Raw genomic sequence first — 15,207 nt, forward strand, 5'->3', positions numbered from 1 at the left:
TGGAAAGAGAAGTGCTCTGGATTCAATGCCAAATATAAAAGGGCCACCTTTTTATTGAATTGCTGACATGGTTATACAGTATTCAAGATTAAAAAGATTTAATTGGATATTGAAACTTCACATTCTTCTATTCCGGCCTGTATGGTTCAACCACTGCAAATCATTCTGAAATAGGATTAAGACTCGCATTGAAATGAATCAATGTTCATAAACGGTAGAAAACAAGTTGCACAGTACATTTTAGGAAGGAAAAAAAAATCCTCAGGTTCATAAAACATTTAAGCAAGCAAAATCAGTGTAGGGTCATTCTCTTGGTCATCTGGTCCTGCAAGGCTGATTTCCACGTGATCACACTAACCATCAAACTGTGTCGGGCTGTGTGGTTCAGTTGGTAGAGTATGGCGCTTGCAACGCCAGGGTTGTGGGTTCGATTCTCACGTGGGACAAGAAATGTATCCACTCAATACTGTAAGTCACTCTAGATAAGAGCGTCTGCTAAATGTAAAGCGTTTTCCCCAATAATTGGGCAAAAGATCAGAATTGGGCTGCTGGTGTAAACGCATCCAGAGTGCTTTAAAGCGAAGCTGGTACTTGATGTCATCTTAAAATCATGTTTTTCAGGCCTTTAGTAATGCAAATTACCTCCTGGACCAAAGTCTACTCTGATAAGAAGTCATTTGGTATTGGCCAATTGCACTTCAGTTGAAAGAGTAACCAATCCAGTGGTTTAGAATCTGATCCACTCATATCCTTCATTGAATTATACGTCACCCAGGTTGAAGGCAATATGGTCCTCAAACAGAGCAATACACAACATGATTGCGCCCCCTGCCAACAAGCCTAGGTTCTGTAGCAGGAAGCGAGTCCAGGGACCCATCGGGCCAGGATCACCATGAAGCATCTCAGGCAACTATTGAGCAAGAGGATAAAATATGACAAATGCAGCATTATTAAACTGACCAAATTAATACACACAGTTGTCTGTAAAATGCCTTTTCACACTAAGCCGAGCTGTGCTGGCCTGGTTACGCAGCCACTGTAGTTGCTGGAACCATGCTGGAAAGAACGATGTGAAAAGGAAATATCCGACCCAGCACAGTGCGGTTCATGTTGCCCCGATAATGTGAAACGGGTGTGGAACTCCTTCCACTGTAGTGACTCACCATGTCAGCGAGGGCCACATAGAGGAAGACCCCAGCGGTGAGGGTGAGGATCCAGGGGGAAATGTGGGCTGACTGGTGGCCCAGGACAGAGCCAATTAGCAAGCCTACAAAACCCAGTAGGGCTGATATAGCACTGAAGATAACCAGTCTACGAACAGGCCACCCTGCTCCCATCAGCACTGCCAGGTCACCTGCAAAGAGAAACACAATATATCAATTTGATAGTCGCATACTCATTACAAAGGTCTACCTGAAACATTATAGTACCAGGCTTAAACTTTTGAAGGGCATGTCGATGTGCAATGCTTGTATGTGTTGCACCCATCTCTGTTTTTACATGCACCTCACAAAAAGGTGAGATGTTCGTGTTTACCTACCTAGCTCGTGAGGAAGCTCATGGCAGAACACAGCTATGGTGGTGCTGAGACCTCCAGCCAGACTCTGAGAGAATGCAGCACCAATGGCCAGTCCATCAGTAAGGTTGTGTACCCCATCTCCCATAACCACCATCCACACCAAGCTTCCCATCCCAACCTGCTCCTGGCCAGGTGGGCTGTGTGAATGACCGTGACTATGCTGCTCAGTGGAATGTGTCTGCTCAAGAACAGTGGGGCCTGAAGAACGGGAGGGATGAGAAAGATGTTTTACAATGCAACGGTTCAACTCAAATGCTCTCAAGTTACTTAAGTATTACATTCCAACTCACTCTGCAGAGCAGTAAGCTCCCTCTCTGGGTCAGGATTTAGAGTGGTGTTCTGCTGCTTCCGCTTCCTCTTAACTTTCTGATGACAAAAACAAATTTAAACATTCCATGTGAAATCTCAATTGCATACACCTCGCGTCCTCTCTCCTCGCTGCCTCAAAACCCATTGGAGGAGATGGTCAGAGGGGCGGGACCTCGGGCTTTCTCATCCAATGGATTTTGAGGAGGCAAGGAGGACGCAAGGAGTATGCAATTGAGAATCTCCCAATGACTACTATGCACAGTGTATCATAAAACAGTGGCACAACTTCAAACTCTTCCCGTTATTCTCTAAATCCAGCTAACCTTATAATGGGTCCTCAGTCCTAGAAGGCTCTCGAAGATGAAGAGGAGGTAGCACCCTCCCAGCACACAAAGGCCCTTCAGTATGGAGTCCTGTTCTTCAGAGTGGCTTGAGAGTGGCCCAGTCTTAGTCTGCAGGACACAGATAAAACAAGACATGGTTTTCATTCAACGCATTTCATTTTAAACTTATATTTACTACTAGATTTGACAACTTAACCCTCCATGACTAAACAGAGACAGTAGCACTGGTATGCATGTAGTGTTTGACAGTTTGGTAGGGTGTTTACGTGAGGCAGGAGATGCAGCAGGGCATCTCCACACAGCGTCCCCACAGCCAAGGCTGTCATTGGACAGAGGAAGGAGTGTAAGCGGGCAGGGGGAAGAAGGGGAACCAGGCTCAAAGACAGCAGAGACGGCAGGCTGATCACAGCCAGAGCTAAGGAGCTCCATCCCAAAGCTGCGAAGAAAAAAATAATAATATTATATTCATTTTGATGTTGTATTCATTCTGCTTAAACAATAGGGTATTGTAGTTTCCAGGGTTATGTTAAGTCTTAGTGTATCCTAACTGTTAAGTTATGCTCCAAGTTGTAAAAGGTTACATTACTTTTTAAAACATCCTATATCAATAAATCATTCCCTCATAGTTGGTATCTAGTTTCATAAATGCACCTTTGAGGAAAGTCACACTCCTTTCTGACTCCGCCCCATCAGTCTCTGGGTGGCGTAGACAAACACCACTTTCAATCTGGTACAGCAGGGCTGGGCACAGGAGGGTGAAGTGGGCAGGAGTGATGTGGGGTGCCTTTCCCAAACCGAAATTCCACAAGAGCTGAGTAACGTTCAGACACTGAAAAGGAAAGGGTTAAAAGTATTCAATGTCCACAGAAACTGTTTATGTAAGGGGATTGTTTTGATAGCGAATTTTCTCATTAACTCCCTTTAAATAACCATGTCAAATAAAAACCTGAGGAGGATAACATTTAGCCAAGAACAGTAAGCAGAATTTAGTTGTGAACTTTGTGCGTTTGGCACAAAACATTAACCAGATCAATTGTCTTTTATTGACTACTCACGTTCCCGTGAAGATGCCTCTGAGTGGGGTGATTTGACACAAGGGAGTTAAACATTCCTTGGACAGGAATAGAGTGTGCAATAGGGGACCACGGAAGGACCTCTTCCTTAATCCCATGATCAGAGGATAATGTGGTGCCCTCTTCATACCTAGATCCAGCAGACCCCGATATCCCAGGCTGTGGGGTTCTTTCAGAGGGGGTTGAGAAGAAGAAGCAGCACAGTTTATTCAGGTGTCATTGCGTAACTAACTACTCATAACCGGATGAGCACAAATGCTAAACTTCCGTACTTCAAAAGTGGCTCGATATCTCTAACAATCATGGGATCAAATCAGTTGTAATATCAGTTTCTCACCTGGCTGCGTTTGCAGAGGGGGGTGGTTGAATAGGCCTACTGGGACTGGGGGTGTCGGTTTCCTGATCGTCATGGTCATGAGATTGTGTTTGAGGAGGGTGAGGTTGTGTCAGAGTGTTATGGTTGTGCCGCGACCCTCGGTGGCTGATCTCCAACACACTGACCTGCCCTAGTCCCAGGCTGCCCAGTAACTTCTGCAGGCCCTTATAGGTCAGGGTCCCATTGTCTCCATACTGATGGAACAGACGCTGCAAGTAGAAGACCTGGAAAAAAAGACAGGTATTTTACAAGAGTAAATGGACAGCTGAACGGATCAGAAAGAGCAATAATCATCCGTGGTAAAATACTGGCATTGTTAAACTATTAGAGTAGGCCATTTTTAACAACACACAAAATTGATTTAGTGTTGTTGACAGCAGTGTCTCAAAGGTTAACTTGTGACCATATCAACTCTAAATTACGTAGTGCTGATCTATTGAGGCCAAATTCAGACATTTCAGAGGCCTGGAGACAATACAAACTGGTATAGCCTGTCTTCCACAATAGTCTCACCTGCTCTTCAAAAGCCTCATCTAAATGTTCAGATGTCGATCCCTCTTGTCGGCTACCATTTGATATCCTGTCTGTCATATTCCATGGTGTTTTCATTGTGCCACTGAGAGAAAGTCGCGCCCCTGCCCCAAACTCCAGCAGAGGCAGACAGAAAAATAGTCCCACGGCGAGCGTCAGTAGAGGTGACATCCTATAGATTAACTGCAAAAATGAATATGAAGAGGCAAGTTCATTAAAATCAGGTACCGCGAAATGTCTCAATAACTCCTTAATGAACGTTGTCAGTTTGTTCCTCATTTAGTCCGCAAAATAGAAACTGGTACAGTTGCTGAATGCCAAAACATTTGACAGGTCAGCGAACCTACAAAACCTGAAATTTCTTGGGGGGCCTTACAGGCAACTCACGTGGGTTGTTCGTCGTTGCTTTCACCAGTCTCGAAATACATATTATCTTGTCCTGCTGCTTAGAGGATTGAAGAGTCTGGTTGTGGGGGGGTGAGTCTTAGTTTTTTTGAGTTAATATTATAACGACTCGTTCATTTACAGCCGAGTCATGAAACAGATAAGGCCGCAAAGCATTGATAACAGCAATTGACCTACCTTCTCCAATGAAGCAGGATGAATTGCCCAAGGCTCGTGAGAAATGTTCATAACCTCAGTATATCCATGTCCTGGCTAGAACGGAATGGCGTTAAAGAGAACGGCATCTTTTTATAGCCACTAACGGAGGCTAACTGCCATGTCTCGTTGGCCAAAGCATATGGATGTTTTATAAACGCCGACGGTCTGTGTTCAACGCAGGTTTAGGAGCTCATATACGTTTTGTTCTATGAGATAATCTTCATCAGCCGTCACATTTTGTCAATGTTGAAGTATTTATGTACTCAAAACAAGAACATAAAGGCTTCATAATTCATAAAGGTCATGTTAATTGACTGATTATCTCAGAACAGAACGTATAAGATTTCCTGTGCATGTTAACCTCAGACCTTAACCACACTGCTAACCTTATGCCTAACCATTACCTTAAAATTAAGACCAATGATCCAGAGGTAGAAAATAAAACAAAAAACAGAAACAAGTTATACTCTTGGTTGTTCAGCCAGTTCACTTACCTTTACCTCCTCCCTATAGGCTGACTTGTCATTGTTGTTTATCAGGCCTACAACCATGGTATTGTCAGCTAACTTGATGATGGAGTTGGTGTTGTGCAACGCCATGCAGTCATGGGTGAACAGGGAGTACATCAGAGGACTGAGGACACACCCCTGGGGGGCCCCTGTGTTAAGAGTCGGTATGGAGGTGGTGTTGTTGGATCCAGTTGCAGAGGGAGGTATACAGACGCAGGGCTTTGAGCTTGTAGGGAAAAATAGTGTTGAATGCTGAACTGTAGTCAATGAACACCATTATCACATAGGTGTTCCTCTTGTCCAGAAGTGTTACGGCCATGTGAATAGCAATGGAAATGGCAACTTACGTGGATCTATTGGAGTGGTAGGCAAATTTGAGTGGGTCCAGTGTGCTCTTATGCTGGCCTTTATGTGGGTCATGACCAGCATCTCGAAGACCTTCATGATGAACGGTGTAAGTGTGATGGGGCTGTCGTCATGAAGTGCTTCAAGAGATTGGACATGTCCCAGAGGGCCAGACGGTGGTAGGCCTGATCACCGACGACGATGAGACAGCCTATAGGGAGGAGGTCAGAGACCTGGCAGTGTGGTGCCAAGACAACAACCTCTTCCTCAATGTCAGCAAAACAAAGGAGCTGACCGTGGACTACAGGAAACGGAGGGCCCTAGCACGCCCCCATTCATATCGGTTGAGAGCTTTAAGTTCCTCAGTGTCCACATCACTAAGGATCTATCATGGCCCAAACACACCAACAAAGTTGTGAAGAGGGCTAGACAACACCGCTACCCCCTTAGGAGGCTGAAAATATTTAACATGGACCCTTAAATCCTCAAAAAGTTCTACAGTTGCACCATTGAGAGCATCTTGACTGGCTGCATCACCGCTTGGTATGGCAACTCCTTGGCATCCGACTGCAAGGCACGACAGAGGGTAGTGCAGACGGCCTAGTACATCACTGGGGCTGAGCTCCAGGCCATCCAGGACATCTATACCAGGCAGTATCGGATGAAGACTCTAAAAATTGACAAAGACTCCAGCCACCCAAGTCATATACTGTTCTGTTAGAAAGAGGAGGAAGGGAAGCGCTACTAAGTTACACAATAGTACATTTTGGTAGATAGAAGGTGCTCTTTGGTAAAAGGGGTAAATTGGTCATCAAGAAGAAAGGAGGACCAAGGCACGCTTCATATAATGAATTAAAATGCCTTTATTAGTATGGCATGTTCAATAGAAACAGTTTTCTTTTACCGACGAGTTTCGGCTGCATGGCCTTCGTCAGGAAGTTAAAGAAATAATCATTTTAAAAAGGAATACAAAGAGGACATTGTATTCCTTTTTTTTGGTACTCCCTGAAGAAGGCCAAAACTTCGTCAGGGAATGGGACCCTGAAACTTTGTTTCTATTGAACATGCCATACTAATAAAGGCATTTTAATTCATTATATGAAGCGTGCCTTGGTCCTCCTTTCATATACTGTTCTCTCTGCTACCGCAGGGCAAGCGGTACCGATGCACCAAGTCTGGAACCAACAGGACCCTGGACAACTTCTACCCCCAAGCCATACAACTGCTAAATAGTTAGTGAACAGTAGCAGCAGCGTATGTCACTATTTAAATATCTGTCACTTTATTCCTAGTTATATTCCTAGTACATATCTACTTCAATTAACTTGTACCCTTGCACATAGACTCAGTACTGGTACCCCTTGTATATAGCCAAGTTATTGTTACTCATTGTGTATCTATCATTACTTTTACATGTTTTACTTTTCTATTATTTCTCTTTTTTATTTCTCTCTGCATTGTTTTGGGATGGGCCTGTAAGTAAGCATTTCACTGTTAGTCCATGTCTGTTGTTTACGACACATGTGACAAGTAAAATGGGATTTGATTTGACAAGTGTTGAGTTGATTGAATTTTCACAAAAAGAATAGTCTAATTCTCTCAACCTTTCTGGTGATAGGCCTACTGTATGCAAGTCGTTATCACTTAAATGTTGAAGAATACATTACAGGTAAATAGTAAAATCTCTTAATGAAAGACCGGAATGAGTAGACCTAATGGGATAATAGATTATGAGTCGGACGATGATAGTCAGAAAAGTCCAAAGGGGAGAATTCTGTCTTGAACCCCAGAGCCAGCACACCGTCTTTGCTGGTTCATCTACGGCCCATGGGAGCCAAAATATGATGGTGGTCTAGACCCAGGCCTGACAAGAGGCACAGTCACCTTCCCACAAAAAAAGAGAACACAGAGGACAGTGCCCCAAATAGGTAGTCTTGCAAGGGACCTTAGGAGTCAGCCACTTCCACAGGAAGCCCCGAAGGGCCCACATCCAATGACCCACGTTGAATTACAAACCAGATTTAGTGATAATGGTCCCCACGATGAAATCGGAGACTGTGGATCTTTCTCCACCCCCATTCGTTTGTGTGTTAGTCACACGCGATATTTAAGACAGCACTGGCCTGATTTGGAAGACACATGGATGAGTGATGCGTCTTGCCATTGCAATCCCCCATATACAAAATTAAAATGATTGGCTCAAGTCCGTAATTAACTGAAATGTGTTAGTCACACGCGATATTTCACTTGGCTCAAGGGGGGGCGCTGCATCATTCGTAGGGGACGACATGTTCACTGTTGCCTTGTTTTTATTTTCAATAATATCTACAGATGTTTTTGTATACAATTATTTATCTTACATGTTTTAATATATAATTTGATTTCAATCATCTCCGACGCCCCCCTGTCGGGTTGAGGAGGCGGAGTGGCTTGCTTGCCAAACCAGCAACAACCTACTTAGGCTAGCTGATGTGGCTGGAGGCTAGCTAGCTGTCAGCAGAGGTCTGAAATTACGGAAATTGTCGCAATCATTTTGCTTGCTCTTCAAGGACGTAAGTGTTTATGCCGATAACAGAATATTTAATTTGAAAACGGGTTACAGTAAGATAACATTAGCAATGTCAACAAGAACGTGCTGATATAGCCAACAGTTGGCCTAGCAAGCTAGTCAGCTGCAGTGCTAGGTTGATCTAGTGATGGCTAGCCTAGCTATCTAGCTAGTTGGCTTTACTTATTTTCTAAACTAACGTTGACTCTCTTTGATGGCAGCTTGCTAACGAACGTTAGTATAACTCACATTTATAAGCTGCAGGTCTAACTGTTAGACCGCTAGCTAGCTATCGCATTTCATTAAAGCCACAGTCTGTAAAATGTCCTATAATTTCAGCTAGATATAAGATATCTTATTTAACCATCCCTCCCAGTCTTCTGTGTAGTGTTGCTGCCTGCCATATTGAAAATGTGTCACAAGTCAGCTGTGAGTGGGACAACAAATATGGGAGGCTAGGCAGCAAGGGTTTAAAGCAGAGATGTTCTCCATTTGATTGTTTAGGCTACAATCTATCATCTATGGTAGCTAGTTGTGATTACACTATTGTGTTAATCAGCAGGCTCTTAGTCACCACCCAGAAAACAGGCCCTAGTCAGATCAAACTATTTAATGCCCCGTCTCTTCATCCTCTGTATGCCAAAGCAGCAGCTGCAACCAAGGTTGGAAATTAACACCCGCCAAATGCGGGCAGATTTAGTCAATCGCGGGGTAAGAATGTCTATTTCACCGGCCACGTCACACTGAGCATTTGGGTAGTGTTTTTAATCCAAAACCCACATGTATAAATGGTTAGTTTTGACAAGAAATAGTACTAAAGTGTGACACTCCTCGTGTTTCTTGGCCAGTTACATCGTTTTGTTCATGTTAGGTTGTTTTTCAATGTTACTTTGAGTTTGCTGCCAGGAAGACGTCGCAGTTGGTGATTTTTTTTTCTTCCGCCACAGACAAGCGAGTGCTGAAGTTACCACGGTAACGGTCCGTCCCTTAAAGGGTTAGCTAAAATGTTTTGTCTTTTTAAACACTTTTTAAAAACCTTTTATTTAACTAGGCAAGTCAGTTGAGAATACATTTTTATTGACAATGACGGCAAAATCCGGGCAATGCTGGGCCAATTGTGCGCAGCCCTATGGAACTCCCAATCACGGGCTGGATGTGATACAGCCTGGAGTCGAACCAGGGACTGTAGTGGCTCCTCTTGCATTGAGATGCAGGGCCTTATTAGACCACTGCGCCACCCTGGAGCAAATCTCACCTAATGATTGAGCATGGATAACTCCCAAAAAACTGTTATACATGGACGTTTAGTCATTAAAACGCTCTAATACTTTGATTTATTTGTGTGCTTCTTCTATATGTTTACATAGGAGCACATCATGTACTTGTTAAAAAAAGAAATGTCAGCATAGAGCCCTGAACAATCATAATGAATCATTTGTATCACTCAGCTGTTTTTGGCAGGGCAGGCACTTTGTTGATTCTTGATGTTCATTTGAAGAACTGTTAGAGATTAAAAAAACAAAAATGTTTTTAATTATATATATATATATATATATCCACAGACAGACGCACACAAACATCCACAACATAACTCCTGCCCAGATCCCCATGCTCACACCCCCATACCCAGCGCCTGCATCATTCTCCGCCACATGGCCTCAAACCGCACCATTTTGTTTTTTCTCTCTATTACCCACGCACTTTCAACATTTAGATAATAAGCATTTGACATTTCCATTGTATTAAAGATGGAGGACTGGTTGATTTCCATTTTTTAAGTGCATGTTTTTTCAAGATAATTGACACAAGTATCATTCAACCCATGTCTCACTGCACACTCATATGCCATATCTTGAAATATGCAGACAGTTGGATTAAAGGTACATTTAGATTGTAATACTAAATTGTTTATTTTAATGTACATTGGTTAAAACACAGGTCACAAATGTAATGAAATTTAAGAAATGTATCCCATTATTTCTTATTAGTAATACATTTCTTGTTTTAGAAACGATAGAAAGCATGCTGATCCATTTTTTTCTGTGGTGATTTTTGGTGTAATTATAGTGAAAACAATGTTTTGACAGGTAAAAAAAAATCTCAGTGGCTGTTTAAAAAGAATAAAAAATCTACCTGCCACAGTGGCTGGTGGACCATAATGTTAATTTCCCACCCTGGCTGCAGCCCCAAGGATAGTAATTGTGGAGTTTCAAACCATACTGTACTGTCTTAGGTTTAAGTTCTGTGTCATTACCATGATATCATTTCTAAGTAAATGCCTAGAAAGTTAGGCTTATGTGTCTGATTGTGTATGTCTCCCAATACAATGTCTCATCAAAGCCACTCCATGTGACCTTTGACAGTCCTGCTGAATGGGAGAAATGAGGGCCATTTGTGTGATAGCACTGCTTTTCTGTTTTCTCACTAGTTCTCTTAAGCTACTGGTTTGAGCCACTCGACATTGTTTAGCATGAGGATATAGCTGAGGTTGTTTACGATGCTAAAAATACGGTAACAACAAAACAAGGCTTGAAGTTCTGTTCCTTGCACAGGATGGGGTATGTTCGTTTTGCTGCATTGCTTTTGCAGATATGCCATAAACAGTCCTCTAGACAGGTTTGCATTGTGAAATGGATTTTCTCCAGGCAGTGACTCACCTACCCGGCTTGTATTCTGCAGAAACGTGTGTGTCTCAGTGATGTGCCATGGGGTATGACGTCACCAGGTTCCAAGGGGAGGTGGATGAAGACTTGCTGTGTCCCATCTGCAGCATGGTACTGGAGGAGCCAGTGCAGGTTAGTGCCCTACATTTCCCTCTTCCCTTCTCAGCCAGGCCGTGCAAGGAATTGTTAATTCCTTTTATCAATTGAATTATTATTTTTATTACAAAAAAATCGAACTTTCCTCTCAGCTAGTCACCTATTTCTGGGATAAAGACCTACTGATTTAATTCTTATTTTTATTACAAAACATACTTATTTCCCCCTACCTCTTTACCCTTTTCCATCTCCTCTCATTATTTTCTCTCACATGTAGGCCCCACACTGTGAGCATGCCTTCTGCAACGCCTGCATCACCCAGTGGTTCAATCAACAGCAGATCTGTCCTGTGGACCGTACGGTGGTGACACTGGCTCACCTCCGGCCCGTGCCCCGCATCATGCGCAACATGCTCTCCAAACTCCAGATTGCTTGTGACAATGCTGGCTTCGGCTGCACAGCCACACTGCGGCTAGATCAACTTCAGTCTCACCTGAAGGACTGTGAGCACAACCCCAAAAGGCCCATCAACTGTGAGGAGGGCTGTGGGTGAGTCACCTTAGAGCACATTACACAGCAGAGTAGAACAGACTGGCCAGAATGAAAAACATGGCTATGACTTTTGAGTTCCTGGGCATGCCGCACCACAACTGCAGAATGTGACCGTATCTGGTCTTGTAGTGGTCTCTAGAGTGGGGGCTCCCGAGTGGCACAGAGGTCTTAGGCACTGCATCTCAGTGCTAGAGGCGTCACTACAGACCCTGGTTCGATTCCAGGCTGTATCACAACCGGCCGTGATTGGGAGTCCCATAGGGCAGCTCACAATTGGCCAAGCGTCATCCAGGTTAGGGTTTGTTCGGGGTAGGCCGTTATTGTAAATAATAATTTGTTCTTAACTAACTTGCCTAGTTAAATAAAATACAAATTGAGTGATCTAGTGGCTTTAATTTCATAATGTCACAATTTCTCTACAGGTTAGAAATGCCAAAAGATGAGATGTGCAACCACAACTGCATCAGGCACTTACGTGGCGTGGTACAGCAGCAGCAGACCAAGATCTCTGAACTGGAGAAGAATGCTGTAGAGCACAAGCATCAGCTGGGGGAACAAGTAAACAGACACGCACACACACACACAGCGTACAAACATATGCAAATGCGTAATTCATAAAAATCCATTAGTGCTCTGTTCCTCAAAGGTCAGGAATATAATGTGTCTGTCTTTCTCTGTTAGAAACGGGACATCCAGCTGCTAAAAGCCTACATGAGAGCAATACGCAGCGCCAACCCCAACATGCAGAACCTGGAGGAGAGCATTGAGTACAACGAGATCCTGGAGTGAGTTTACTCTCCTGTTCCCCTGGCCCTGTCCTTTTATGATATTTTTACATAGTTTCAGCATTTTATTTCAGCAAGCGTCATCTATTTACTGGGTTTTAGATATTGTTTGTTTAAATTATCAGTGTGTACAACCACTTAAATCACCCTGAACTTCATCAAATTGAATAAATCCCTTTTTTACATCAGCAGTATTAACACAAAGTTCTTTCGAGCTATAAAAACAAGTCCCTATTTCCCCATCTCACCTGTTCCTTTCCTGCCCAACAGATGGGTAAATTCCCTATTTCCCCATCTCACCTGTTCCTTTCCTGCCCAACAGATGGGTAAATTCCCTCCAACCTGCACGGGTGACACGCTGGGGTGGGATGATCTCCACGCCAGATGCAGTTCTCCAGGCGGTCATCAAGCGTTCACTCATCGACAGCGGCTGTCCTCTGTCCATCGTTAATGACCTGATTGAGAATGCCCACGAGCGCAACTGGCCGCAGGGCCTGGCCACGCTGGAGACGCGGCAGATGAACCGGCGTTACTACGAGAACTACGTTGCCAAGCGGATCCCTGGGAAACAGGCGGTGGTGTTGATGGCCTGTGAGAATCAACACATGGGAGAGGACATGATCCTAGAGCCTGGCCTGGTCATGATCTTTGCCCATGGGGTGGAGGAGATCTTATAAGAACGCAAGGAGGGAAGGAGATTTTATAAGAAACTAGCCAACATTAGGAGAATGTCTCGTATAGTTTGGCAGAGAGGAGTGCAGACATTTATGTCAGGGATTTATTCCTCTTAAAAAATATTTAAAAATACTCCTCTCTAAAAACATACAAATTATGGGTCTATTTCTCGATGGAAAAAATATAAAAATACAAAAATACATACTTATCAGGTGCAGGACAGACGAACGTATCAAAGAAAAAAGAAATGGTATGCTCCCATGGTGATGTAACCCTAAAGAAAGACGATGTTTTGATCCACGAAGATCCAACTCGGATCGAAACGTTGTCTTTTTTTGCGTCTGACTAAATCATCATGGGAGCATACCAGAGTGGCAGACATCTTTTTTTTCCTTCTTCAATTTCACAGTGGTTATGTAATTGTTTGTCTCTTGAAAGATGAACGTGAAAAGGGGTGGAGGTTAAGCAGAATGGAAGATCTGAAAGGATCCTAAAATGACCAGAAAAAGAGTATTACTTACATATGAGCTTAATATCTTTGCCTTAAAAGGACATTTCCAAAAATACACCTCTTAAAAGAACAACTGATAATAACCAGGATATTCTAAGATGGAATGTTTACAAGAGTCACATAATGTGCTATTAAAAGCTTTGTCTGATCTAAGTTTCTCTAGATTCCCCCATCCTACGCCTTCTGTTGTGTAAATAAATGAGTATAAAAAATTATGTAAATATAAATATTATATTGAAAAAATATACACTCTAGCTATTCTTCTTATACAATAATCAGACGATGTAATTTTTGTCTGTTGGTTTCCATCTGCGTTCACACAGGAAGCACAATTCTGATTTATTTTCCCACTAATTGGTCTTTTGGCCAATCAGATCTTTTCACATCAGATCATTTTCAGAGCTGATCTGATTGGTCAAATTTGTGAAAAAAGATCAGAATTGGGCTATCTGTGTAAACATTGGCCATGTGTTTCAGGATGCTACCTTTGGACATGTTTTGCTCACTCCAGCATTGTTTTTTTGTGAATATGTCATGATGTTTAGCATATTTTTTTGTGCCATGCATTTTATTTATTTATTTGGAAGAATATGCTTGAAGATGTTTTCGTGTTATGTAAATACAATTTAAGCTTATAATTGTCCTTTTGCTTCTGTTGTACATAGTCAACATCAAGTTGGGTCCAACTGACATTAAACATTTGGGGTGTAACATTGTGTAGCCTAATCTGTTTTATTTCAATCAAGATTGAAGCTTTTTTGTGTTTTTGATTTTTTTGTGATTTTTTTTGATGTTTTAACCAAAATTTTCTCTTAAGGCTTTTTTTTAACTAAATGAAACTAAAATAACAAACAAAAAGGGACTTGATCTAAAGACATGGAGTAGAAAAAAACATCAATGGTGGGAAAAGTACTCAATTTTCATACTTGAGTAAATGTAAATGCTATACATCAAATTCCTCTATTATGCAAACCAGACGGCACAATTTCCTTTTTAATTTTTATTTTATTTACGGACAGCCAGGTGCACACCAACACTCATACATCATTTACAAACGCAGTATTTGTGTTTGGTGAGTCCACCAGGTCAGAAGTAGTAGGAATGACAGCGCGTTATATTGATAGGTGTATTAATTACACCATATTTATGTCCTGCCTCAGCATTTGAAATGTAGAGTGTACTTTTGGGTGTCAGGGAAAATGTATGAGAGTATAAAGTACATATTTTCTTCAGAAATGTAGTGGAGTAAAAGTTGTCCAAAATATAAATAGTTAAGTACATATACACCAAAAAACAACTTGAGTAGTACTTCCAAGTATTTTACTTAGTTACTTTACACCACTGACAAACATTTGGAAATTAACTTCATGTTACTTTGTGTAACCATAATGTACAAACACGTCAATTAAATGAAGATCAATTTGGATTGTGAATCTTTTGTTCTGTATTCTATATTTTGTTCCTGTCTTTCTGTCTGTGTCTTTGTGTGGTTGGGTGTAGAGACAAAAATAAATAAAATGGCAATTGTGATGATACTCATGGTACTGTTGTATGGCTACTTTCTTACAGTATCAAGTCACCCCTATTTACAAGCAGGGCCTCCATATGTCATGGTTTCTGATCATTAGGGGTCTAAGCAGCAGTCTGTCTGTCTACCCACACAAACACCCACATGGTCAGTACAGTCATTGTGTACAGTATGTCTACA

The 15,207-nt window shown here is 42.3% G+C and overlaps 2 protein-coding genes across 5 annotated transcripts; one reads left to right on the forward strand and one right to left on the reverse strand.

Annotated features, from left to right (window-relative positions):
* Positions 1-28: 28 nt before the first annotated feature.
* LOC109869538 (zinc transporter ZIP10) lies at positions 29-4,991 on the reverse strand. 4 transcript variants are annotated; one of them, XM_031803960.1, is made up of 12 exons: positions 4,795-4,991; positions 4,589-4,654; positions 4,195-4,395; positions 3,643-3,905; positions 3,288-3,474; positions 2,884-3,061; positions 2,499-2,668; positions 2,212-2,340; positions 1,870-1,945; positions 1,541-1,777; positions 1,164-1,354; positions 29-910 (listed from the first exon to the last, which is right to left on the reverse strand). In XM_031803960.1, exons 1-12 carry the CDS (start codon positions 4,843-4,845, stop codon positions 761-763), a joined length of 1,899 nt encoding a protein of 632 aa, XP_031659820.1. In that variant the 5' UTR covers positions 4,846-4,991; the 3' UTR covers positions 29-760. The 4 variants fall into 4 exon arrangements, with proteins under 4 accessions (XP_031659820.1, XP_020315330.1, XP_031659819.1 ...); XM_020459741.2 differs by having other exon boundaries at positions 4,600-4,675; XM_031803959.1 differs by having other exon boundaries at positions 4,589-4,675.
* Positions 4,992-7,904: 2,913 nt separating this feature from the next.
* On the forward strand, positions 7,905-15,034 carry LOC109869433 (E3 ubiquitin-protein ligase NRDP1). The gene is made up of 6 exons (XM_020459591.2): positions 7,905-8,221; positions 10,897-11,012; positions 11,254-11,525; positions 11,951-12,086; positions 12,210-12,313; positions 12,636-15,034. Exons 2-6 carry the CDS (start codon positions 10,923-10,925, stop codon positions 12,988-12,990), a joined length of 957 nt encoding a protein of 318 aa, XP_020315180.1. The 5' UTR covers positions 7,905-8,221; positions 10,897-10,922; the 3' UTR covers positions 12,991-15,034.
* The last annotated feature ends 173 nt before the right edge of the window (positions 15,035-15,207 follow it).

This window comes from Oncorhynchus kisutch, linkage group LG24 (assembly GCF_002021735.2).
Source record: "Oncorhynchus kisutch isolate 150728-3 linkage group LG24, Okis_V2, whole genome shotgun sequence".
In the NCBI taxonomy this organism is placed as follows: Eukaryota; Metazoa; Chordata; class Actinopteri; order Salmoniformes; family Salmonidae; genus Oncorhynchus; species Oncorhynchus kisutch.

Bases quoted from the DNA above. Each gene is read 5' to 3' on its own strand.
- LOC109869433 (XM_020459591.2), top strand. From the start codon at position 10,923: ATGGGGTATGACGTCACCAGGTTCCAAGGGGAGGTGGATGAAGACTTG. The intron at 11,013-11,253 runs GTTAGTGCCCTA...TCTCACATGTAG, and splicing joins TACTGGAGGAGCCAGTGCAG to GCCCCACACTGTGAGCATGC. The intron at 12,314-12,635 runs GTGAGTTTACTC...CCTGCCCAACAG, and splicing joins GAGTACAACGAGATCCTGGA to ATGGGTAAATTCCCTCCAAC.
- LOC109869538 (XM_031803959.1), bottom strand. From the start codon at position 4,845: ATGAACATTTCTCACGAGCCTTGGGCAATTCATCCTGCTTCATTGGAG. The intron at 1,946-2,211 runs GTTAGCTGGATT...TTTTGTCATCAG, and splicing joins GACTGAGGACCCATTATAAG to AAAGTTAAGAGGAAGCGGAA. The intron at 911-1,163 runs GTGAGTCACTAC...CTTGCTCAATAG, and splicing joins ATGTGGCCCTCGCTGACATG to TTGCCTGAGATGCTTCATGG.